Source organism: Hydra viridissima, unplaced genomic scaffold (genome assembly GCF_058129835.1).
Source record: "Hydra viridissima isolate aposymbiotic clone 2 unplaced genomic scaffold, HvirCarnegie_v1 scaffold_12, whole genome shotgun sequence".
In the NCBI taxonomy this organism is placed as follows: domain Eukaryota; kingdom Metazoa; phylum Cnidaria; class Hydrozoa; order Anthoathecata; family Hydridae; genus Hydra; species Hydra viridissima.
In genome coordinates this window covers 1,069,951-1,095,181 of record NW_028324311.1, presented here as the reverse complement: position 1 = coordinate 1,095,181, position 25,231 = coordinate 1,069,951, and the positions used below count along the sequence as shown (strand labels likewise).

The window sequence follows — 25,231 nt, the reverse complement described above, 5'->3', positions numbered from 1 at the left end:
CAGAAAAGATACACGTACATGCTTATGTAACTAGATGTTTTAGCACTTTTTTCCGTTCTGGTCAAATAGGCTTTTTACTGGTTTGAAAAATATACCAAATAAAAGTTGGACAAAAATATCAGGCAAAAAAAGAACAATAATTTAAAAAAATTTTTTTGCAATAAAAGTAAAATAAATATCAAATGAAAATTTAAGAACAGCAAAAATAAGAGTAAACAGAAAAGTTAACAATCAAAAAGAAAAAAAAGAAAAGTTAACAATGAAAAAGAAAAAAAAGAAAAATTAACAATGAAAAGAAGTGTTTTTCCTCTCCATATTTATTACAAAAATGCAGCAAGTGAATGCGTTTTAACCGACAACAATTACAACTGGCAGCTCTTTTTAATTATAAAAAAAAAAAAAAATTATCACAAAACCTAAGTCCAAATTATGTCTTAAAATAAGGGAAAGAATTATAAATAAAAAATAAGGGAAAGAAATTATAAATAAAAAGGACAAGGATTGCATTTTATACGTTTTAAGAGATTTTTTTAAAATGCAGAAAAATTTGAGATTTGTAACCAAAGAATTTTTGAAATTCAACGAAAGCATTCAAGTTTTCCAAAAACTATTGAGTAATATACATTCGGTTTACATTTTAACAACTCAAAAATATTTTCTTTTGAATTTTACTTACAACGATAATTACCATAGTCACTAACATAGTTACCATAGTTACAATTTAAAAATAAAAATAAGGACGAAAAAAAAATCCACGTAAAATTGATCGGAAACAAAATACTTATAAAAGCACATTTTACTCTCGTTTTCTTAAAACTATAAAAAGCTTTGAGGTTCTTTTTACAAAAGGAGGAGAGAAAGGGTTTTGTTGAGACTGTGAAGGTTTCGTAAGCTTCAAAAATACGAGAAAGTAAATGATAAAAAACCTATGCAAAATCTATTTTTCTTGCTTTATTCGTAGAGAAGTCTCCGAAATTATCGAATGAGCAGAGTGGTGCTGTAAAAAAAGGTTTAGAAAAGCATCAAACATAAAAACATCACGGGAAGCGAACCACGGGTTACAGCCTTGCAAATTCTGCGTTCCAATGCATATGATGACTATGCATCTAGCTTTCGGCAAAGAGAAAAAGAGGATACGAAAAAAACACGTTATTCTTGGCCAAACCCTTCAGTCTCTTCGATGGCGAATGTAAGCTTCTCTAGCAACTGCTCATAACTTCGGTAAGGAGGGAGATCCAAGCGGTTGAAACTGCAGAATACAAAGAAAAACTTAAAAATTCTCTTCACGAGCTTAACTTTAATCAATATGAAAATTACAAGCTTAAAGATAAATTTCATAAGATAAATTTGAAATAAAATAAATAAAATTGCTTAAATAAAAAAGAAAACAAACCAAAAATAAAAAAAAACAAACTTAAAAAAAAAAAAAAAAAAAAAAAAAAAAAAAAAAAATCTATTTTCTGTTTAAAATTGTCTAAAATGTATACATTAGAAAATAAAATTAAGTTATACCATGTATGGCTTCTTGGAAGCCAAGTTTCTTTACCAACCTTCTCTATACAAAATTTCTGTGGACCGTTGCTTCCTGCAAAATATACATGTGTGTGTAAAAATACAAGTGTTGGCATTAAATTAAAAAATATATATATATATATATATATATATATATATATATATATATATATATATACACACACACCCGTCCATAAACGCAACTACATCTATTAAGAGAAAAATGTGTCAAGAATAATTTGTGACTTTAATAAAACAAATCGATAATTTTATGTTCTTTTATTAGTTTTAATGAAAAAAAAAAAATAGTATCAAAAGTTATTACTAAAATAAAATGTTTTTATTTAAATCATCTTTTCGTCAAAATGGCCACCTTTAGCTTTGACTACCGCTTGGCAAATACGTGGCATGCGATCAATCAACTTTTTTAAATATTCCTCATCAATATTTTTCCATATGTTTTGGATTGCCTCCCAAAGATCATTTTTACCCCTTGGTGGAGTTTTTCGGACTTCTCGATCTAAATGATCCCACAATAACTCAATTGGGTTACAATCAGGACTCTGCAGTGGCCAAACCATGACCTTTAACAATCCTTCCTCTTGTTTTTCATTTAAATATTGCTTAACCCACTTTAGCAGTGCGTTAAGGATCGTTATCATGTTGGAACACGAATCGTAGGCCAATTAATTCGGTTCCACAGACTAAAACATGTTCTTTCAAAATCTTTAAATAGACTTTTGTCATTTTCCTGTCAATTTTGGCGATTGATCCCACTTGGCCACCACCGAAACAACCCCTAACTATTATATTCCCAGCTCCATGCTTAATTGTTTGCACAGTACATTACTCCAGCATTCTTTCTCCTACCCGACGACGAACAAATGACCGGCGTTTATTCCCAAAAATCTCAAACTTTGATTCTTCTGACCAAAGTACTCTATTCTACTCTTCAACCGTCCAATTCTTGTGTTCTTTGGCCCAGACTAATCTTTTTTGTTTGTGGACGGTTGCAAGACGTGGTTTTTTAACAGCCATACGACCTCTGAGCCCTACTTCGAGAAGTCGTTTTTTTACTGTCGTTGTACTTATTTTTGCGGTATGATGTTCATTAAAATCAGCTCCTAAATCTGGCGCTGTGCGTCTACGATTTTGTAAAGAATTAATTACTATGTACTTATCCTCTTTTTTTGTAGCAGAACGAGGTCTCCCTACTCTTTTACGATCGCAGAAAGACCCCGTTTCTACTTTTCTTTTAATCGTTTTACGGACGCAACTCTCTGAAAATGCTGAGGCGTCGACCAATTTCTCGATTAGAAAAGCCTAAATTATGAAGGGTCCTAATTTCTATTCGATTTTCTAAATTTACCTGCCCTCTTTTTACCATTTTAAATAACGAATCTTATAAGAATACTAAAATAAAATAATTTATTTGAAAAAATGAGAAATAAAATTTTCTTACCAAAAATTGATAGTTCAAAATCAATCAAATCATTAATTTTCAAAAACTATAGATTTATTAAATTTTTAAAACAGAAAAAAAAAAAAATCTTATAACACACTCAGCTTTAAAGTTTAACTAAAAATGAGAATAGACAAAATAAAAAGTAATTTTATTTAAAAATTTATTTATTTTACGATACAAGTGGATATCGCTTAAAAACTTTTCTGTTTTGTAAATAATAATAAATTTAATAATGTAAGAATATATTTCTTTTAAAAATATCTCTCTTAACTATGTTCACAAAGTACTTTATGATGAGACCGATGCAGACACTCTTAATTTTATGAGCTAAAACGCGTTTTGTCTATTTTTGTAAGGTGCGTCCAAACTTACGGACGGTAGTATATTTATATATCAATTAATTCAATTTTTTTATTTAATGCTAACACTTGCCAATTTTTAGTCAAAGGAAAGTGTAAAGTTTAAGAATGTAAAAAATACAGAAACATTACTGACAGTCAATGCACGCGTCAAACGTTTTTTCCAATAGCAATTAACTAAGAGCACTATTCAGACAACTATTTAAGTAATAATGAAGATGTACTCATTATTTGAAATAAGCCTTAGTATCCAATTTAGAAAGTTCAAGCTTTCTTACCCAACAAAACCATGCCATTTTGAGATTTATATCCATAGACTTTTACCTGGCAGTTATCCCAATCAATCAGAATCCCAATGAAAACTTACACTCATACTGACATTACCACCCATACTTAATTTTTTATATATATATTTTATATATATATATATATATATTTTATATATATATATATATATTTTATATATATATATATATATTTTATATATATATATATATATTTTATATATATATATATATATTTTATATATATATATATATATTTTATATATATATATATATATATTTTATATATATATATATATATATATATATATATATATATATATATATATATATATATATATATATATATATATATATATATATATATATATATATATATATATATATATATATATAGTGAGCTGGAATTTTGATTGGTAAATCACATTTATGAAGAAAAAAGTCAGTGGTTATTATTTTTATCTGACCTAATTGGGTTCAAAATTTTTGGTGTTTTTATGAGTTAAAAATGCAAAAATAATCATAAATGCATTATCAAATCAGTTATAAGCATCAATAAGGCCTCAGATGATGCAAAATTAAATTTAGAACATGTCTTATTGAAATAACATTTTTTCCTAAAATCTACATTTATGAAGTTATTGCCAAAAGCTTAAATTTTTTATTGTTTTTTAGTTGAAGTAGTGGCATATATAAAAAATATGACAACAGATACTTAATGTATTACATCTATATCCAAATTAACTGTGAAGATACAAAATCCTTACAACTGTAATGCAGTGGTTATCTATATAGAAAACAGAGAAAAAATACTTTAAGTGGTTTTTAGTGGTTTTTTGATAAATTTAAGTATTTTATCTTTTTCAATAACGGTCTCAAGACTGGTGGAATTGTGTGCCATTGGGAAATTGGGGTCATTTTATAGTAAAATACAGCTTTGAAATTAATCTTGGGCTTTAGAAACACTCTTTAATCTTTATACATTGAGGGATAATCACTTTCACTAACATTAGCTTCATCATCACTCTCAACCTTTCCCTTTTCAAAATCATCTTCACCATGAAAGTCTTTATTGTCAACTTTCCTTCTGATCTCTTCATCCTCATCAGCTAACATTCAAATGAGATTATTTTCACCGTGAGCAAAATAACTGCTATCATCTGTAACTTTATAACAAATGTTCTTAGCATTTGAATCAGGAAATTTATTGATTCTTTGAACCTCTTTAAATAAGTTTATGGGACCATCAGTTGAATATTTATCGTAACACTAAACCAACTAGGAAACACAAATTAACCATAAATTCGGCAATTTTTAGTACATTTGGAAATAGATACCTAATACCTCAAGATTCTGCATGCTAATGTCAGCCAATTAGAATGGTTCTAGGTCCAACATCTAAACAGGCCAAATCATCATTTATGTTCCCTGTCATTACACCTCAGCCGATGTGATAAGCATAGTACTAGTCAGTTGAAAAGTCATCAATGACTTTTTTTTAATTCTGGATTTGGAAACCTCATCAAACTTTGTCAATTTTTGGAAAAAAAAAAGTCAATTTGTTTTAAGTTTTCTGTAAATAACTTTTTAAATATAGGTGTTATAAGAAAATGTCATAGAATAAAGATTGCTTAAAATGAAATTCTGCATCTTTTAGTGTAAAATCACATTGCACATTGAACAAATGTTAAGCTCTTTATGAAGAATTTAAGGATTTTTAACCTAAGAAATTTTTTTAAGTCTTTCATACAACTTCAAGTGGTTTGGCTAAAACTGGTAATCACAAGGTTATATACATACATACATACATACATACATACATACATACATACATACATACATACATACATACATACATACATACATATATATATATATATATATATATATATATATATATATATATATATATATATATATTAGGGTGGGTCAAATGCCCCTTATTTTCGAAAATCAAAAGGCACTGTTTTCTGTGTGCTGTGGGTGTACCCTGTGATTAATAAAAAACAAAATTTAACTCAATGCTCAATGGGCTCAAAGATCAAATTTTTACCTCAAAAAAAAAAAACATATTATAACCGGTTAAATAACTTTAAAAATAGATATTTTTGAGGCACTGTTTTTTATCCGAATTTATAGGTCTATATGATCATATTAGGCCCAACTTTATAGTTATTGAATAAGTTTTAGACTGTGCTCAAGCATTTTGGACCCTGAGTTTTGACCCAGTTCCTTAAAAATTTGACCGGTTTTTACTATACCTTCAACTTGCTGGTCTGTTTATTTCATTAAGATCGCAAAGTTTATTTCATTAAGATCAAATATTTATGACGCTATTAAGCTTTATTGAAGTTGAAAAATTGATTTTTCGCAAAGAGAAAAATCAAAAACAATTTTAATTTTTATTATTTTCCTGTTTTATGTTTTACTTTAGCGGAAAAAATAATATATCTACATTAACAGTAGAAACAAATATAATGTAATATTTAAAATAAAATGGGAAAAGATACAAGATCGAAACATAAAGTTTTGTTGATCAATGATACCATTAAGATACTACCATCATCTCAATTGCCTACTGGAGAGCAAGTTCTGCAATATTTACATGGCAAACTAATTAAAGCGAGAAAAGAAAAATTACAATGTAAACTCAGTGATATAGTTTCTTGCAAACTTCCCCATTGGAGTTTTGAAATTGGTTGCAATAACCCTGGAGGATGTAATTTTCTTAAAAGCACTTGTGTTGTTTTGTCACTGAAGAAAATCTGGAACAGAAGTTCAATTACAATAGTAGCTGATCAATATATTTGGTAAATATACCAAATTTTAAGTTTTGTAAACCTATAGCTTTTCATCATGCAAGATTTTTATCAAAAGCTACGACATGACATTAGAACTGCTTACATTTGATTTACAACAATTTATATAATTAGTGCAGAAAAATAGTAACAGTTCATCAAGTTGCTGAGTTTACTGGGCTGTTTCATGCAAGATGGTTTCTGAAAGCACCATTAGCAGCCTCTTCTCCTTGCTTAGATTTATGTTCAATCAGGAACATGATCAAGTATGGGTCATTTAATAAAACAATTTCAACTGCAGCAATTAAGAGTTTTAAAAATCAGTTATGGTTTCTTACAGAACGAAATGTTGTACTTGCTATATGCGATGAAATGCTAGACAATAACACAAGAGAAAAAATGACCAAAAAGTCACAGACAAAAATTTTCAGCCAATACTAAAGACAAGTTGTCAAAAATTATTTAAAATGTGTTATGTAATTATTACAATGTTTATGTGATTGCTAAATTGTAAAAAGTTATCTAATTTCATAAATTTATATCAAGTCATAAATTTATGTTAAGTTAACTGATAAAAAAAAAAAATTTTTAAAACAAGATTTTAAAGTAAAAATTTTAAAAAATTATAACTTTTATTTATAAATGTGCTAAAAAAAGCTTTCTAAACCCACAGATGTGCATAACTATGCATAACATAATAAAACTATCCCTAATTGTATATTTCTTTTGCTGTCAATAGCTAGATATTAGGTCTAATAGTATGTAAAAACCGGGTTTTTTTTGGAAACCAGGTCAAAGTTTTAAGATAAAAAAACTAACAAAACAATACCTAAAGCTGTCCTAATATAGTTTCTATTTTGCTGAATTATTGTTTTAACTGATCACACAAATGTCCCTATTCACTTAAACAAAAAAAAACAAAAAAAAAATGAATCAAGGGCATTTAACTACTCATAATATGATTTTTTGGGGCAAAAATAAAATTTTTGAGCCTGTTGAGCGGGGGTCTAAAATTTGAGCAAATAAGTTAAATTTTGTTTTTTATTGATCATAGAGTACACCCACAGCACATGGAAAACAGTGCCTTTTAATTTTCAAAAATAAGGGGCATTTGACCCACCCTAATATATATATATATATATATATATATATATATATATATATATATATATATATATATATATATATATATATATATATATATATATATATATGTATATATAATATAACACACAAAGATAGATACTTTATTCTACCTATTAATTCTGCAAATCCACCCACAGGTAGTCGGCATGTTCCAGTGACAAACTGTAATAAACGTGATTTTTTTTCGTTGTCAAATGTTTTTAATGCTTGCCAAAACCATATGATCTGTTTAGATGTTTTTGCATAATTGCGATAAACAGTGTTTCGCTGCCAATCTTCAAGATCATACTCTTGCATACCACATAACAGTGTCTAGAGAGTGATTTACATGAAGATAAAGCCCTATTGACTGACATTTTTTGGGGAATATCATAATCCCATATTTATAGGCCATAAAATATCATACGTATAACTTGATGAAGAGGAGAAATGTATTCTTGCTAGCTATTTGAAAATCAATGAATTATTTTGCTAACCTCTAATTCTCGTTCGTCAAAATTTTGCAGCCAATACATGGGAAGTACTTCATTGAATCCACTGAGGAAAGTTTTTGTCTGTTCGACCACACCTCTTGAAAATCTCCACTCAGTAATTAACCTATTAAAAAAAATATGTTTATTAACATATATTTTGTTCAAATTTAATATGAACTTTATTTGTTTATCACTCACTCAATGTATTCCAATTTATTGGCATCTGTGACTTCTATATTTTTACCCCCCTGCTTGAGCTCATGCTCTGTAAGCTTTCCTAGCACTTCCATATCTGTAGCAAATGTAAGGTCTAATCCACAACTGTCTATGCTATTTTCCCTGAAAAGCAGATAAAAATAAAAATCTAAATAGGTCAATATGCGCACATGTAGGAAAATCAATTTACATTTATATTATAGCAAACAGACATTAAAAAGAATCAAAACAAGAATTTTACTTAATCCAAAGAAGAGATTGATAAAATTCGTTATCAATAGTTTCCATATCAGTAATTGTCAATTTTTTATCTAACATGCGTTTATAGAATGGCATACTAAATCCACGATCAATAAACTTTCCATGATAGAGTGCCTAGGAGAAATTGAATACAAGATTAACAAGTTCTGCACTCTGTTAGTAAAGTAAACCTTTTATATAAAAAAGCTTAAGAAAATGATAGTTAAGTAGATTGTTAGTCATGTGTTTATTTTTTTGAGTTCAGCTAAAAATTTGAGATTGAGAAAAAAAAAAGATAAAATCATAACAACGACAAGTAAAAATCTTAATGCCCCTTAAAAATATCTTAATGCCCCTTAAAAATAATTTAATGCCCCTTAAAAATGCAGATCCTAAAGAATGCAAAAAAAGAAAATTAATAATTTGTTAAAATTTTCTTTTTAAAATTCTATAAAAGTAGGTAGAAAAACGATGATGAACTTATTCAAACATTAGGGAGATAAATAACAGTTAAATTTCATTGGTTTGCTCAATCAGCAGACCAAATAAAACTAATTTAATATTGATGTAAGTATCTGGAGGTAAACAGTTATTCTGAAGATTTTAATAGCAGAAAAACAATAATGCTTAAGATAACAAAGATGGCCACCTCCATAATTCAAGTTTAGCTGGAATGCCAGAATAAGAAACTGTTCAAAACCCTAAACCTTATTGAAAGAATCCTGTTTAAAAAATAAATTTGCTGCAAATCTCTTTACACATCACATCTTTAAACTAATTCAGGAGCCTACATATTCAATGCAGATGCCACAGTATCAAATAACCTATAACAGTTAAGAGAAATATAAAAGACGATTCTTTCAAAAAAAGACAATGAGAAGTTCAGTTCAGTTTCTTTTTGTTACTAACTTTTGCACTTGAAAATTTAAGCACATCAGTAACATTTGTTCAGGTTGAAACATGCTGTGCTGTTATATAACATCAGCATTTCAATTCAAGACTGGTTTGAAATTTTAAACTGTTGAGATTTGTCCATATACTCAACTACTAAAACTAGATACCTATTGCACTTAGTAGTTGATAATTATGTTCATAATTATAATAATTATGACATAATTATAGATAATTATGATACAAGAAGCATTCAAGTCATATAGCATTTAAACTTACCATTGCTATAACACGACCAATGAATCTAAAGTACTCCAAATGATCTGGATTTACATAAGAAGCTAAAAGAAAACACCAAAATTAAGAAAAACATTGCATTCACAAGAAATAATCTGGCAAATAAATCAAGCAAATGTTTACATCTCTTGGAAACCCTATGAGTAAAGGATGCTTATTTAAACTTTCAAAACTTTTTGGCGTTGTTTTTTAGTACTTTACTATTTCAAAAATCTCCTGACATTAAAGCAATAAAAGTTTTAAAAATGTTTTACCTGGATTAATCTGTAAAGTATAAGATCCTTTTCCACTGTATTCAAATAAACAATACATAGGATTCATGATTTCACGTGAGAGCATAAAAAACCATTCCCTACACATAGAAAATTTTAAATCCAGCTTGCTAAGTTTTTTCAAACCATAATTGAACTACTAAACAAGATCTTGACAAAAGAAAATAAGGCTCAGATAAATGCACTAAAACAACATATACACACATTAGCGAGACAAATTTAAATTTTTTGATAAAAAAACAAAAAAACTTAGGTCCTGTATAACTAAATGAAGAACTTTTTAAGAATTTTTATCAAATAAAAATACAGTACATTTTTTTAACATTTATTTTTAATTACAAATTGAAGATGACTTTTTTGTCTCTCTGACATGTTTTATAAATATAATGCAATATTTTCACAGCATGATAGAGACACACTGTTAAGATTTTGTAATCAAAATTGTAGAAAGCTCCTTGCTTCAAAGGTTAGAAAGCGTATTAAGAGATTTTGGATACTAATTGAGCATAGTAAAAGGAATTTCATAAGCTTCCACATCATATTATTGATTCTCTGACATCACATATAAAACTAATAGACCACTACAAACTAATCTCCACTTTCTGGTAGTAAGATGAATGGTAAATTGCTCTGGAATTCCAGTGCACTTTACTCAGATTTAAAAGCATTTATAAATAAAATATAAAAAGTTGTACAACAAAATTGAAATACCCTGGCTAAATTAAAACTTCATATTGTGAAAACCTTCACTTTTTGCATTTCTAGAATTTTCCATTCATAACTCCCAAGATTCTGACAATTTTTTCAGCTTTAATTTTGCTTTATATATCATTTGCTTTATTAGTCTGAGACAAATAACTACTAATTTAATTTAATGTTCAGGATTTTTTAAAATAAGCACCAAGTTCCTTTAATTATAGCTTTGTTGCACTTTTTTATATGACATTCTAGGCTTAAATAAAAAAGAAGATTTACAACAGAGAGGACAGTTACTCCAACATTTCAAGAGACTTCTGTTATATTCTGATTATAGCAGATCAGTAAGTATTCCTAAAAATGTCATTACTTTGATATTTAAAAGAAATTTTATTGGAAATATTTCAACTACAAGATGTTAGGTAATCCATACTATATTATTATACATGAAGGCAATAAAAAAGTAAGGTAATCTATACTATGTTATCATACATGAAGACAATAAGAAATGATATACTTTAGATTTGGGAAAAACCTTTTTTTAAAATTTACAAAAAAATATCTTCTTAAAAGAAACATAAAAGTTCATCTTTTACAAATAAAGTTGTAAAAATGCCATCACCCTGATGCACTCCTAATACAAGATTGTATGAAAACTTACCTAGCAATGCCTCCATAATCCAACCCCTCTTCTCCTTTAAAATTAATGAATAATCTTCTTCGAAGATCATGAGGAGGAATTCGCATTATCTAAAAGATGAGTTAACTCAGCACTAAACTCTGAAAATGATGATAGCTCTTCGCAACTACAGCATCACATTATTGATTATGAGCTGCAAGATCAAACTTTTAATAGAATTTTTTTTTTTCAAAAGAAAAACAATTTGTGTTTGATGCGTTGGGTCAAACATAAGTTATTTTACTGAAATCTCTTAAGAAAGATTATAACAGAAATCGTAAATAAATTAAGAAGTTTCATTAATGCAAATTATAAAAGTTTTAATAAAAGTCACAGTAAAATTTTTATGTTTGAAGAAAAAAAACTTACTTGTTGAAAAGAGTCTTCAAAAACATTTGTTCTGGAGACAACAATCTTTACATGGCTGGGCAATGCATTTGCCTTAAAAAAATATTTATACAAAAAAAAAACTTCAAAACCAATAACAAATAAACTGTACAAGGTTACAGTTGACAAGTGAAAAATGAGACAAATAAAGTAAAAGACACAAATCTCTTTTAAGGTATAAGATAAAACAAAAAGGAAAAATTTTTTTTTTTTATTCTATTTTTATTGATATAATTATTTCAAATTAAACCTTTCCTTCTCACACCTATCCAAAAATGGTCCCAACCTCAATTTTGAGGACCCAAAAGACGACTGATGGGGCATTAATCTGGACTCAAAAAACGACTGATGGGCAATTAATCTGGAATTGTAAATCATCTTTACAAATCAATGCTAAAGATATGGCCTAAAGGCAAAGATTGGCCATTATTTCTCAAATTGAAATTACAACCTTATCATGGTGGAGAGTTTGTTGGGAATGATTGTCATAAGCTTTTGATGAATACTGATGTTTTGCAAAGAATTATTGAAAGAGAAAAGGCAGACCATATGCTTGGTTTTGTGAAAACATTCCAACATTTCAAGAGTGTTGTTAGCTCCTGTTTTGGAAGGACATTAAATACTGAATATATTCAACATATCAAAGACTTTAAGAACTCATACCTTCAACTCCCAGTTTCAGTCACTCCAAAAGCCCATGCAGTGTTCTACCATGTTTCTGAATTTATTACTCTAAAGGGTACAGCATTAGGCATTTTTAGTGAGCAATCAACAGAAGCCTTACATTCAATCTTCAGTGCTCAATGGGCTAGGTACAAAAGAAACCCTGGTCACCCTGGTTATGAAGGCCAGTTACTGAAATGTGTCATTGACTATAACAGCAAGCATCTTTGAATTAGATTTTTTAAATAATTCTATTTTTTTAAAACAGTTAAACAGTGATTTCTAGAATTTCATTCTTGTCTAAAATTTTTGTTTATATTATACACTGTATCAATTTATTTATATTTTCATAAAATATCATAAGTTTACAAAAAATTAATCAGAAGTATATATCTTATTTTGCAAGTACTAAATAAAAAAATCTAAGAGCAATTTCAAGAAAAAGTAATAAATATCACAACACCACCATACAGTAATTTTTTTTTAAAGGAAATCATTTCATGTCAGTATGTATGTGTTTTTACAATGGGAGATTAAGTTCAAATGGGATTTTCATATGTTTGATATCTTGTTAAAACCCATTTCAGTAAAGAGATATTTCTTTTTTAAATTAAAAAAAGTTACCATTATTGTGTGTATTTCCAATATTTGTTCAATCATTTTAAACAAAAACAACAAAGCAAACCTGTGGGTTTAACAACTAAAATATAAAGAGGTTTTTATGTGTTTTAAATTCAGAATAATTAGAAAAAATGCCTCTAACTGTGTTTTCTTCCCCATACTTTATACAAACTTGGACAAAAAAAACACTCTTTTTGTAGACAAAGTACACACAAATGTGAAGTCCAACAACCATAGAACCCCATATCCACTAGTCACATGATGTTGTTACTAAATTAGTTATTTGATGTAACTTTGAATCTTTAAAAAGCATAAAAACCACAAAAAGCTGCTATATTTTGGCAATTTTTTCAAAGGCGAGATTCCTACTTTAGGAGCTATATCTTTGCACAGATAAAAGATATCTTGCTTCTATTTTTTTTGCCTGAAAGATAAATGCCAAGGCTTCATTCTATTGAATTTTGAAACTTCCATAGTCGATAATAAGGTTAGAATAAAAACGTAAAGCATCCGTTGTCTCTTTTTAAAGAGGCTTTTAGTGCCATACCCTATACTTTAGGTCTCTGTACACAAACCACAAGTGTTAAAGAGCTGATTTTTTGTCAGACTATAGCCAACACATATGTGAAGAGTTTTTGATATTTTTTAAAAACTCCATAACCCAAAAGTGAAAAAAAAACAAAATAGATTTACGACAGTGCTCCAAGTGCAATGAATAGCGCAAAATGCTATAAACTTTAAATGTGTTTTTCTCCTTTGGCTATAGAGATTAGATTTTAATTTTTACATCTGGTGATATCTGAGACCTTGCAGATTAATGCCCCATCAGTCATTTTTTGGGTCCTCAAAATTGAGGTTGGGACTATTTTTGGATAGGTGTGTTCTGACTTTATCAACTAGGCCTGGTATAGACTGAGTTTAACTCCATATGAGCTCAAAATCAACTTTATTAAGGCAATAGTTGATTCTAGAGTGTAATTTTTTAAGATTTTGTGCATGCCAATTATTCATGTAGACAAGGCCTTTCAAAATACTACAAAAACTTTTTTATAGGACAACATTCTGGCAAATTTGCAGGGTTATCAGCTTTCTCAATAAAATGCACTTTTTTCTTGTTTAGGTACGTAATTACTGCTTTTGCATAGTGTGTAGATATGCACTACTGAATGATACTTATCAATTAATGTAATAAGTCTCTTCTTAATGCATTTATTTAAGTAGATTTCTTGATTTACAGCCAGTCCACTAGGTACAAATTAGGGCTAAGAAATGCCATTTTCAGAGAAAACAATCCACAGAAGTAATTTTTTTTTGAAACTTTTCTTTCGCTTGATATTTAACTGTAGATGGAGTAGATTTTACATCACTAGTGAAAAATCATTTTCAGTGAGACTGGAGTGATTTAACGAAATAAGACTCATCATCAATGATTGGTTAACGGTTTTTGAATTTCTGATACAATCAACGGCACTTAGTTCTAGCAACTGCTTTTCACTGGTCAGAACATATAGAATTGTCTTTTCACTGGTCAGAACATTTAGAACTGTCTTTTCACTGGTCAGAACATTTAGAACTGTCTTTTTTTTTCTTGATTTAATTTTTGTCTTATTTTTTTAATGTTTTATTAATGTGTTGCTGAGTACAAAAACTTTTTAGCTGGCTGTCGTTGAGTTTGAGTCTTTTAGTGTTTGTCTTGGTCATTTTTTTAGCCTTCCCTCCACTTCCTAGAACTCTTTGGTTGACCAGATCACATTCAGCACGTTTGATTATCTTGTAAATAGTACTTTTAGGTATATTCTCAGTTTAAAAGTGGTCATAAGTGAACTTTTTACCAACATTTCTGTAATTTAAATAAAATTCATACACACATTTTCTTATCTCTTCTTGTTTTGAACTTATCTCTTTATTCATTTTTCTATAAAAAAAAATAATAAAAACACATAAAATATTTAAAAACTAGAATAAAAATACTTTCTAAAACATTTTTCCTTTTTCATTTATCTTATACCATTAAAAAGATGTGTCTTTAAAATCAGTCTCATTTTTCACTTGTCACCCGTTAAATATAAAAAATCTTTTTATATTAATTTGAATGTAGTTTCAAATCTGAAACCTGTTAGTCTCCATCATCACCGCCATTTTTTAAGCAAAAAATTTGTGATACAACAAAAACTATTTTACAGAACAAAAATTTTGAAAAACAAAAAATTAAAACAAACAAACAAACAAAAAAAAAGTTTTCACTTGGCAAAGTTGTCTGAATTGCGCCAACTTGAAACGAAAACTTCTTTCATATGCTATACCTGTACCTCTAAAAGACATGAAAAAAATATCTAAATTTAAATAAGAACCTCAAAGAAACAAACATTTTATTAAAATCAGTAGTTGAGAGAAAAGCATTTTTATAAGCATGAAAACAAAAAAAGTGACAAATTACAGAAACAAAGCATGAAAAATATATTTTGAATAACTGTAAATTATATAAACAAAAGCAAAAAAATGAAGCTTGAAACTTACTGCACTGCAGGTTGCCCAGTTCGTGGGTCTAAAAACATTTTAGGGAAAAATTAAAAACTTAAAATTAAACTCAAAAGTTAAACTCATAAAAATATACAAAAGTAATTTTAAATTAGAACAACTGAGAAGCAATTTCCAAAAATCTCTGAAACTTTTATATATTTGATTCAACATTATGCTTTATTCAACAATATATTATTCACCATTAAATGAAGTTGTTCTTGTATTATGGTCAACAAAGTATGGTATGCCATCTGAAGTGTACCTCATTTCCCAATTAGGTGGTAGAGGTTTTTGATCTAAAATCCCTCTGAAAATAAAAAAATTATTTTGTATTAAAAGCTATAGCTAAAATAAGGTGTAGAAACTTTATTCATAAATTTAACAAAAATTCATCATTATTGAATGTGCAAAACATCAAATCTAAAAATTGAGCATTAAAACATTTTTTTAACTCTACAAGTTTTACTTCCTCATTTACTTCTTCTTCTTCTTGAAGTACAATCATACAATCTGGTACTTAAAATAATCCTGAATCAATAAGACATATACCAGAAAAAATCTGCGTGTGTTCTGATGTGGTGTTTACGGAAACCGCGCATCATTTTAAATAGCTAATTGTTTTAAAATGTCATTGTATTAATGTTATTCAAAATTTATACAACTCTGTTATTAAAACAAATACTTTTAATTCAAATGTCATCAAATCAAGATAAGTAGCGAGAAAAAATTTTGCATTTTCTAGTTGAAAATCCTGGTGTTTCAAACAAAACAATTTCTAATGAGTTGCAGATTGCTGTGGGAACAGTGCAGAGCATTGTGAAACGACTTATGGTACAATCAAAAGAAAATCAGGAAGTGGAAGAAAAAAATGTTTTGTTGGACGAGATCTAGGTAAAAAAGTGAAAGATGCCTTGGACAGAAAACCGAAGATTTCTTTCGAACTTTCATAAATAAATTTAAGACAAGTGCTTCCACTTTAAAAGAGTAAAGAGAAATTGTGACTATAAATCTTACAAAAAGAAAAAAGTTTCTCATCGTGAAGAAAAGAAAGAAAATGTTGCAATTCGATGTTGAAAGCTGCTCTATAAAAATTATGTGCTAAAAAACCTTGTTCGATTACTGACGATGAAACTTATTGTGCTGCATATTTCCGATTTCTTCCAGAACACCAATATTATTCAGCGATTAATTACAAGAAACTGAACTCCAATTATAAATGCATTGGAATGCTAAAATTCGCAACAAAGCTCTTATTTTGGCTAACAATTAGTGAATGTGGGGAAAGAAGGTCTTGTTTTGTGAATTTGGGAACAATTAACACCAAAATGTACATAAAAGAATGCTTCCAGAAACGTCTTTTGCCATTTTTAAGAACACACACGGGTAACCCGTTAGTTTGGCCCAATTTAGCATCATGTCATTACTCTGGGACAACTTTAAATTGGCTTAGAGAACTTAAAGTAGATTTCGTTGGAAAACACTGCAATCCACCAAATAGTCCAGAACTACTTCCTATTGAAAGATACTGGGCTCTTGTCAAAAGAAAACTAAGGTTCAATGTAAAAGAAGCGAAAAACTTTAAAGACTTCAAAAATAAATGGATTAGAGCTACCAAGAAAGTACAGCCGAAGACTGTGCAAAAGCTGATATCGAGTGAAAAATGCAAAGTGCGTGCGTTCTCACGTACAAAACTTCACAAGCATTCTTAAGTTAAATTTAAAAATATTAATATATGTACTTTCAAAATATATATAACATTCAATATTGAAACACAATATTTAAATAAATATCCTTTATAATATTCGCGCAGATTTTTTCTGGTACATGTTTTAATATTTAAAATGCTTTTTTGAGAAATGAAAATGATACAAACCCTAACCCTGCCCGAGGATCCTCCCATTGTGTTTTTCTACTGTTGTGGTTAACAAAGTATACACGCCCATTTTGATCAACTCGTTTTTCTGGTTGAAATAAAAACATAGTAAGTTGTTAAAATTAAAGACCAGATCTTCATCTACTGATTTTTGGCATACTTGATCACACTACATTTTTAACATTATCTTGAACAGTTTTAGATCTATTTTCATGTTATTTACTTTTATCAATATTTAATAGTCCATTTTTTTTTTTTACAGAAAAAAGAACCTTAAATCAAAAAATTTACCCCAACCAAGTGGCAAAGGACCAAGAGGATCAGACATATCTTGTTGTGGATTTTCCATATTCTAAAAAATAAAAAAATAAAAAAACGCTATACACATAAACAAAACAAGTAAATAAAGTAAGCAAAAAAAAGGGTTGTAAGTATGATTAGAGTCTAAAATTAAATGTAAAAAATATTCAGGCAATATACACGGTTTATTTGCTATTGACTTTATTAACAAATTCATCTCAGAAAGCTTTAGTCTATCTTTTAACACCCATTTTTTATGTTATTATTAAAAGAGAAAATAAAGTACAATATACCATGTTAAGATAACGTTGCTGATATAGAGAATGTTCTTGATTTAAGTTCGATTGTTGTTGTGTTCTCCACATATTATATGCATTTACTGACTCTGTAGTAGGTCGTTGCCAGGTTGTGGTACGCGTATTGTGATCAACATAATATGTTCTTCCACGACCATCAACTCTCATTTCCCAGCTAATAGTAATTGCATAGATAAAAATAAATAAAAAATACATTTAAAAAGTAATAAACAAAGAAAAAATTCCATGTGCATCTCAGTCTTATATAAATCAACATGGAAAAATAACCATACCATTTTCTAGTGACAAAAAACAAATAAGCTGTTTAATTTTTTTAAGTGTGGAGTACTTTTAGAAATTTAAATCAAAAATATATTTATCTTGTTAATTGCAATTCACCATGAACTTTAAAGTAGGTAGAGAAAAAAATATTTTCCTCTCTTAAAAAAGTCTAATGAAAAAAAACCTTTATCTTACCCAGCAGGTAATGGTTTTGGTCGTTCCCAGAGTGTTGATCGAGTAGTATGATCAACGTAATAAACTCTATTGTATTGATCGACACGTTTCTCCCACCTTTTAATAAAAACCATAAAAATACCCAAACGAAAAAATTCCTCCACAGAAAAAAAAACTTGCATTTACAAAAATGAATAGATCATGCAGTTTACACAAAGAATCACAGGTTGAAAGATAAAACTAAATTCACATACACATAGTTTTACTTGCACAAATTCCCTAATTGTAGGGAATTCTCTAATTACCCCTGTTTAAAACCCCCATTCTTAAATAACTATGCATTTTTATTACAGCAAAAAAGAGTTTTATACTTTCCATTCCTTTATGAGGATTAAATTTATTTTGTAAGTAATAAATTTAGGCACTTAAGGATTTTTTAATTTCAACTATAGTTTTAGTGTAGACTGTAAAAAAAGTTGAATAAGATTGGATTTAGCCAACAAGGAAAAGTTTTAGAACTGTTTACTCTGTTTTGATAGCAATTTTCAATTAACAAGTCAAAAACATTTTGAAAAGAATAACTAAAAGAATAGTAAAGACACCTATAACTTGCATAAACATATTTATGCTACATTGAAGCCTATAAATAAAACATACATACCCAGGAGGTAATGGTTCTTCATTATCATTTGATCCTACTCTTGGGTTTGTTGGAGGAGGAGGGCGTTGTGGAACTAGGGAATTAAAACCAGTAAAGAAAATAAGGCATATTAGATTGTATATTTGTTTTTTTTTTTTTTAAATTTAATTGTAATTTCTTCTTTATTCAATAAAAATAATGAGCTTCACACATTAACAAAAATAAAAAAACAAAATCTAGTTGAGTTTGTACTAGCTTTGATATTAATTGTTATTTAGATTATTGTGTAGTATATACAGCACACTCTTTTAAAAGCAAAACATTTGTTACAAAATATTTGTTACACCTACTTTTTTAACATTTCAGACATTTATAATCAGGCAAAAAATGTTACATTAAAATATATAAAAAGTATATAAAACGTTACAGATCAACAACAAAACTGCTTATGAACTTAGATTCTTAAGCAATTTTGTAATCTATTTTATTATTTTATAGATAAATTAATTAAAAAATAAAAATAAGATTCAGAGTGATTTAGAAAAAATAAATATCATGTTTAGATAATAAGTAAGTTAGCAATTAATGCTAAAGGTTAGCAATCAAGTTAGCAACCAATCCAAAAATTCAAAATTAAAAAGTGAATATCCAAATTTGCTATCAACTATTCAAATAGTTGCTCATATTGATGAGAAGCTTATTCTATTTCAAAAAGTTGATGACATTGAAGTTTCAAGAAGTAGGTGACATTGATGTTCAGAAGATCAAATGATAGAGAATTTACTACAAGATAAAAGTAATATTGAAGAACTGGTTTCACAGATATCAAATTTAATGTGCAGCTTTGCGATTTAGTTTTATGAAACAAATTGTTAATGTTGCCAAGCCTTAAGAATAGCTAAAAGTAAATGTTACTTCTGGTTGAAAAAGGATTGTCTTTATTGCGATCAGTGAAAAACTCCTGACGAATTCAACATTAAAACTAACAGGAGTTCAAAACAAAGTTTGAAGTGTGCTCTTATAAAAAATGGAATTTGGGGTAAATTTTATTTTTTGGATTTAGCACCTCATAAATGTTAAACAAGTTTTTCATAAAGGAAAGACAACTTTTTTTTTTACTTGACAAATTTGTTTTCATAGAACAAATTTTGGCTCATTGTTATCCCACATAAAAAATTTGCCAATCATTAAGTAACTTATATTTTATCAACATTTAACATTTTCACCTCATTTCAATTTAAGAGTTTTGAATTTAAAGAGATCAATAATCTCAACAACAAAAAATTTGAAAAAATAGCTTTTTTGATAAAATTACCTGGTCCATTTGGTGATGTGTTGGTAACGGGTCGTGGTGGCCTTAATGGAGTTGCTTGTTGAATAGGAGAAGTATATTGGGGTGCAACTCGAGAATTGGAAATATTAGTAGCAGAGCCAGTTGAACCTGCACTGGATAAAGACAATGATGAAGGTGTAGAAGCTACATTAGTGCTTGTGGCACTAAATGAATAAAATAAAAAAATCTTTTTAAAGCCTGAAATTTAACAATCCTTATTTAGAATAACTTGTTTTCATTTCAATTTTTGTTATTAATTTCTATTATAAATAATAATTTCTATTATAAATAATAATTTCTATTATGAATAATAATTTCTATTATAAATAATAATTTCTATTATAAATAATAATTTCTATTATGAATAATAATTTCTATTATAAATAATAATTTTTATTATAAATAAATAATAATTTCTATTATAAATAATAATTTCTATTATGAATAATAACTTCTATTTTGAATAAAAACTTCTATTATAAATAATAGTGTGACCTTGCAAACATGACAGTTGTATTTGCTACAGTGGTTTATTTGTTAATTTAAATAAATTTAAAATTAACCACAAGTTCAAAAATATATTTAAAATTAAATAGAAAGAAAAAAAAAAAAAAGAAAAAGAAGAAAGTACTATATTCAAACCACTATTTTATACACAGTTTTTATACTTTGAGCTTCGTGAAGCTAATGGATGATGTAAAATTAATGTGAAATTAATACCTCTAGAGATTTCATGAGTATGTAAAGAAAAACATTGTCTAAAAAGTGAAATTAGTTAAGACATCACATGTTGTTTGTGTGCCAAGGATAGGTGGGCTAACTTTAATGTTATTTGTTGATATTTACAAATTTCAAAACATTGTATGTATGTATGTATGTATGTATGTATGTATGTATGTATGTATGTATGTATGTATGTATGTATGTATGTATGTAGATTGATTTGTACAATAGATTGTTGCAATAACTGGTTTTCAACAGCTCTTTTTTAATCAGAGTTAAGAATTAAAGTTCTACTTTTTTTTTTTTTTTTTTTTTTTTTTTTTTTTTTTTTTTAAATTTCTCACCACATTTTGATATTGAGCTAAAATATTTAGGATTTGTTTATTTCTTTGATTTACACCAACCCCAACAAGTTTCATCAAAATCTGAGATGATCCATGTGGGACTTTTAAAAATCTGGTTCATTTTAAACAAAATGATCTTTATGTTAAAAGAGAGATTATTAAAAAACTAAACTAAAAAGAGAAAGAGAAAGAGAAATGAAAGAGAAAGAGAGAGTGAACAAGAAAGAGGAAGAACAATTTAAATGTTTGATGTTTTTCTTTTTAGATTACAGAAGTTGATTTCAAAAATTTTAAATTGCTTATTTAGAATCAGTTCATCAGAACAAAAGTTTTGTAACTTTTACAACTAAATATGCTTACACTATATGATGTGTAAGAGCACCAACTTTTTCAATTATGGTAAAACATAAAACTTTAGAAAATAATATCTACCTGTTTGTTGGCGGATACTCATCCATGACAATCTTCATGTTGTCAAACAAAACCTCAATATCTCCACTTGATATGTCTTTCCCTTTATCTTTATAACTTATTGGGTATTTTTGCTCAAACATTTCCACTGAAATAAAAGCATTTTTACAATCAACACTAAAAATTATTTTCAAACAAAAAGTTTCAAAAATGGTGATAAAAAAATGAACAATTAAGTTTTAAACAAAAATTAATTTAAAGGATAGTTCTACAAAAAAATCTCCAATCAAAAATATTTTTATTCTTATTAATGTTTTAGTTACCCTGGTCATATTGTGCTAAAAAATCTGCAAAAATATCTTTGTTATTTATTTGTTTTAAACTGTTATTTCAAAATATATGGCAGTCATTTCAACACATATACTCATTCTAAAATAACAACACAAGTATTAAGCAGAGATTTAAGATTCAAAAAAGGAAAAGTGGCACTAAAATATTTAAAGACATAAATAAAATAGAAAAATATTTTTAAAAACATGACTACACCAAACCACTTACATTTTCCATTATTTTGTTTGAGTACTTCATATAAAGATACTTTAGTTGAACCAACAACTTGATCTGTTCGCACTGATTGCTTCATGAGTACACGAAACTCTATAATACTATATGGAGTCACAAGCCTACACAAAACATTAAAGAAGATATAGCATGCTATATAATTTGAAAATATTGCGTACATAATAACACATAAAACAATAAGAACTACTTTTTGTGAGAAAATGACTTACACAGTAAATATTTCATTCCATTTAGGGACCAATGTTTTTTTTATGACCTCTGTTCTTCTTGGTGGTTCTCCATCCACAATAACTTCTGCATAATAATCACCTTTACCAGCTGTATAAAAAATAAACATCTTATTTTAAAAATGTGCTTTTTGCCCTAAATATGAAGGAAACTTACATACTATATACATACAAACTTACATAATACATACATACATACATACATACATACATACATACATACATACATACATACATACATACATACATACATACATATATATACATATATATGTATATACATATATATATGTATATACATGCATATATATATATGTATACATATATATACATATATATACATATACATATACATATATATATACATATATATATATATATATATATATATATATATATATATATATATATATATATATATATATATATATAGACCCACACAAATAAGTTAATAAGACTCATACTAAACCAGCCACCAGATGTCTGCTTGAGGTTTGATCCAATAACTAAAATTTAATTTAACTTTCTTTATGACATTGAGTTTCTTTAAAAAAAAAATATGAATGAAAAAAAGAATTTTTTCAGAATTTTAAAACAAAAAAGCCCAAGTCCTTTTAGATACCTTTGCAATGTAGTTGATAGAATTTAGATCTAATAAAAAAAAAAAAAAAAAAGGGTTGTAATGTGACATTAAATTCAAAACTGTAAATAAAAAAAAATCTAAGGTTTATAATGCAAGTTACAGGACAGAAAATGAGTTTTTTTTAAACAGGAAAAACCTTTTATTAAAGTAATAAGCAGTTTTAGTAATGAATACTTTGATCATTTTACAAATAACACATTTTTACCTTGGTGATCTATCAGGTGCTGCAGCCATTTATGGGTGAATAAACTTGTGCATTATATGTTTTGAATAATATTATTTATAGTAATCTAATGTTAAAAAAACAGAATGTTAACACATACTACTTTATTGAAAGCAGATTTTAAAATATTGTTACATACATACATACATACATGCATACATACATACATACATACATACATACATACATACATACATACATACATACATACATACATACATACATACATACATACATATACTTTTGTTTACTTAAATGCAGCTAGTAAGAGACAGCGACAGATTTACAAAAATAATTATAAGTTCTTCATTGACTTGTTTGACATTGGTAACTTTTTATTTTGGGGAAAGTGAACCAATATTTGACATGATTATTTTTTCAAATTTGATATAAATAAAAAACCAACATATTTTTGAAACCCAATTGAAAGTTTCTTAGTTTATATTTATTTTTGCTTTTGCCATGAAGTATAATAACCTTCCTTCCATATTTCATAACTATTTTAACAGTAGGACAACGTGTGGACATAACCTAAGATCAGTCACTTTTAACAACTTAACAATCCCACAAAAACAGACAACTAAACATGGAATAAATTCTATTACATATCAGTGTATCCTTTCTTGGAACACCCTTCTGTACACCCTAAAAACAGATTTTATCCTTAGATCCAAGAATCTGTTCTTAAAGTCACTCCATCATTTTTATCTAAAAAGTTACGCTTAACTTTATTCTTAACCTCTATAACTTTTTTCTTTATGGTTATGTACATTTTATAATTTCTTATTTGTGTATATGCGTATATATGTATGTATATGTGAATACATTATAATAACTATTTGATCTATATTTTAACTCTTTTAAAAGCCTGTTTTATAAGTGTTACTTATAAATTTTTGTGAAGTTCTACTTTTATTATATGACTAATTTATTTCTTATGTTTTTCTCTTGTCTTTTCTTTATATTATTTAGGTCATTGCGTTTTATTAGTGAATTACTATTTGCAATGACCTGTGTTTTTTGTAACATCCTTAACACGAAATATATTGATATTGATTGATTGATATTGATTGATAACCCAGTAGATTATCATAATTTTACAGCAACCTTCAGTTTTCCAGCTGGAAATTAATCAGGTTGATGATAATCATTATGGAGGGGAAAAATTATAAACAAAAGTCTCAATTCTTTAGTTTTCTAATTCTTTAAACTTAACAAGTTGTAGATTATATATAAACTGGTGAATGTCATTATTATGTAAACAATAAATAACTCATTAAATTTGCCCATATAGATCAACCTTTTCTCTCTCTCTCTCTCTCTTTATTTATTTTATTTTTTTTTTTAATTTCCTTAGCTAAATAGTTAAGAAAGCCTGTGGCAAACGAAAAACCATGATAAAGCTACCTACCTGCTTAATTTATTCGTCAGAAAATAGTCATTGGTCTGACGGCGTTACGGTTAGATGGATTCGTCAGACATGTTTTATCTACTTTGAAGCTTGATTAGTAAACACAAATGGAATCTAACATGGCTTCATTCAGCATTTTTTATTTTTAAGCATTTATATTATGGCCCGAGACGGTATACAATAATTCGGTTTCATATTTGATTACACAATTACAAGCAGGTCTGAAAATTATTGTCAGAAATCTGAAACC

General features: G+C 27.6%; 1 protein-coding gene across 2 annotated transcripts; it reads right to left on the bottom strand.

The window, feature by feature from the left end:
* Nucleotides 1-577: 577 nt before the first annotated feature.
* On the bottom strand, nt 578-25,231 carry LOC145193771 (NEDD4-like E3 ubiquitin-protein ligase WWP1). 2 transcript variants are annotated; one of them, XM_090068238.1, is made up of 26 exons: nt 24,982-25,231; nt 23,553-23,637; nt 23,327-23,355; nt 23,169-23,210; nt 22,687-22,795; nt 22,454-22,578; nt 21,917-22,043; nt 20,400-20,581; nt 19,106-19,178; nt 18,466-18,561; nt 17,986-18,163; nt 17,684-17,744; nt 17,393-17,480; nt 15,720-15,826; nt 15,517-15,544; nt 15,244-15,310; nt 11,698-11,769; nt 11,311-11,399; nt 9,936-10,033; nt 9,664-9,725; nt 8,495-8,628; nt 8,236-8,376; nt 8,041-8,161; nt 7,675-7,876; nt 1,513-1,585; nt 578-1,249 (listed from the first exon to the last, which is right to left on the bottom strand). In XM_090068238.1, exons 2-26 carry the CDS (start codon nt 23,579-23,581, stop codon nt 1,150-1,152), a joined length of 2,433 nt encoding a protein of 810 aa, XP_089924364.1. In that variant the 5' UTR covers nt 23,582-23,637; nt 24,982-25,231; the 3' UTR covers nt 578-1,149. The 2 variants fall into 2 exon arrangements, with proteins under 2 accessions (XP_089924364.1, XP_089924365.1); XM_090068239.1 differs by having other exon boundaries at nt 17,399-17,480.

Bases quoted from the DNA above. Each gene is read 5' to 3' on its own strand.
- LOC145193771 (XM_090068238.1), bottom strand. From the start codon at position 23,581: ATGGCTGCAGCACCTGATAGATCACCAAG. The intron at 8,377-8,494 runs GTAAAATTCTTG...TCTGCTTTTCAG, and splicing joins CAATCTCTTCTTTGGATTAA to GGAAAATAGCATAGACAGTT. The intron at 8,162-8,235 runs GTGAGTGATAAA...TTTTTTTAATAG, and splicing joins AATAAATTGGAATACATTGA to GTTAATTACTGAGTGGAGAT.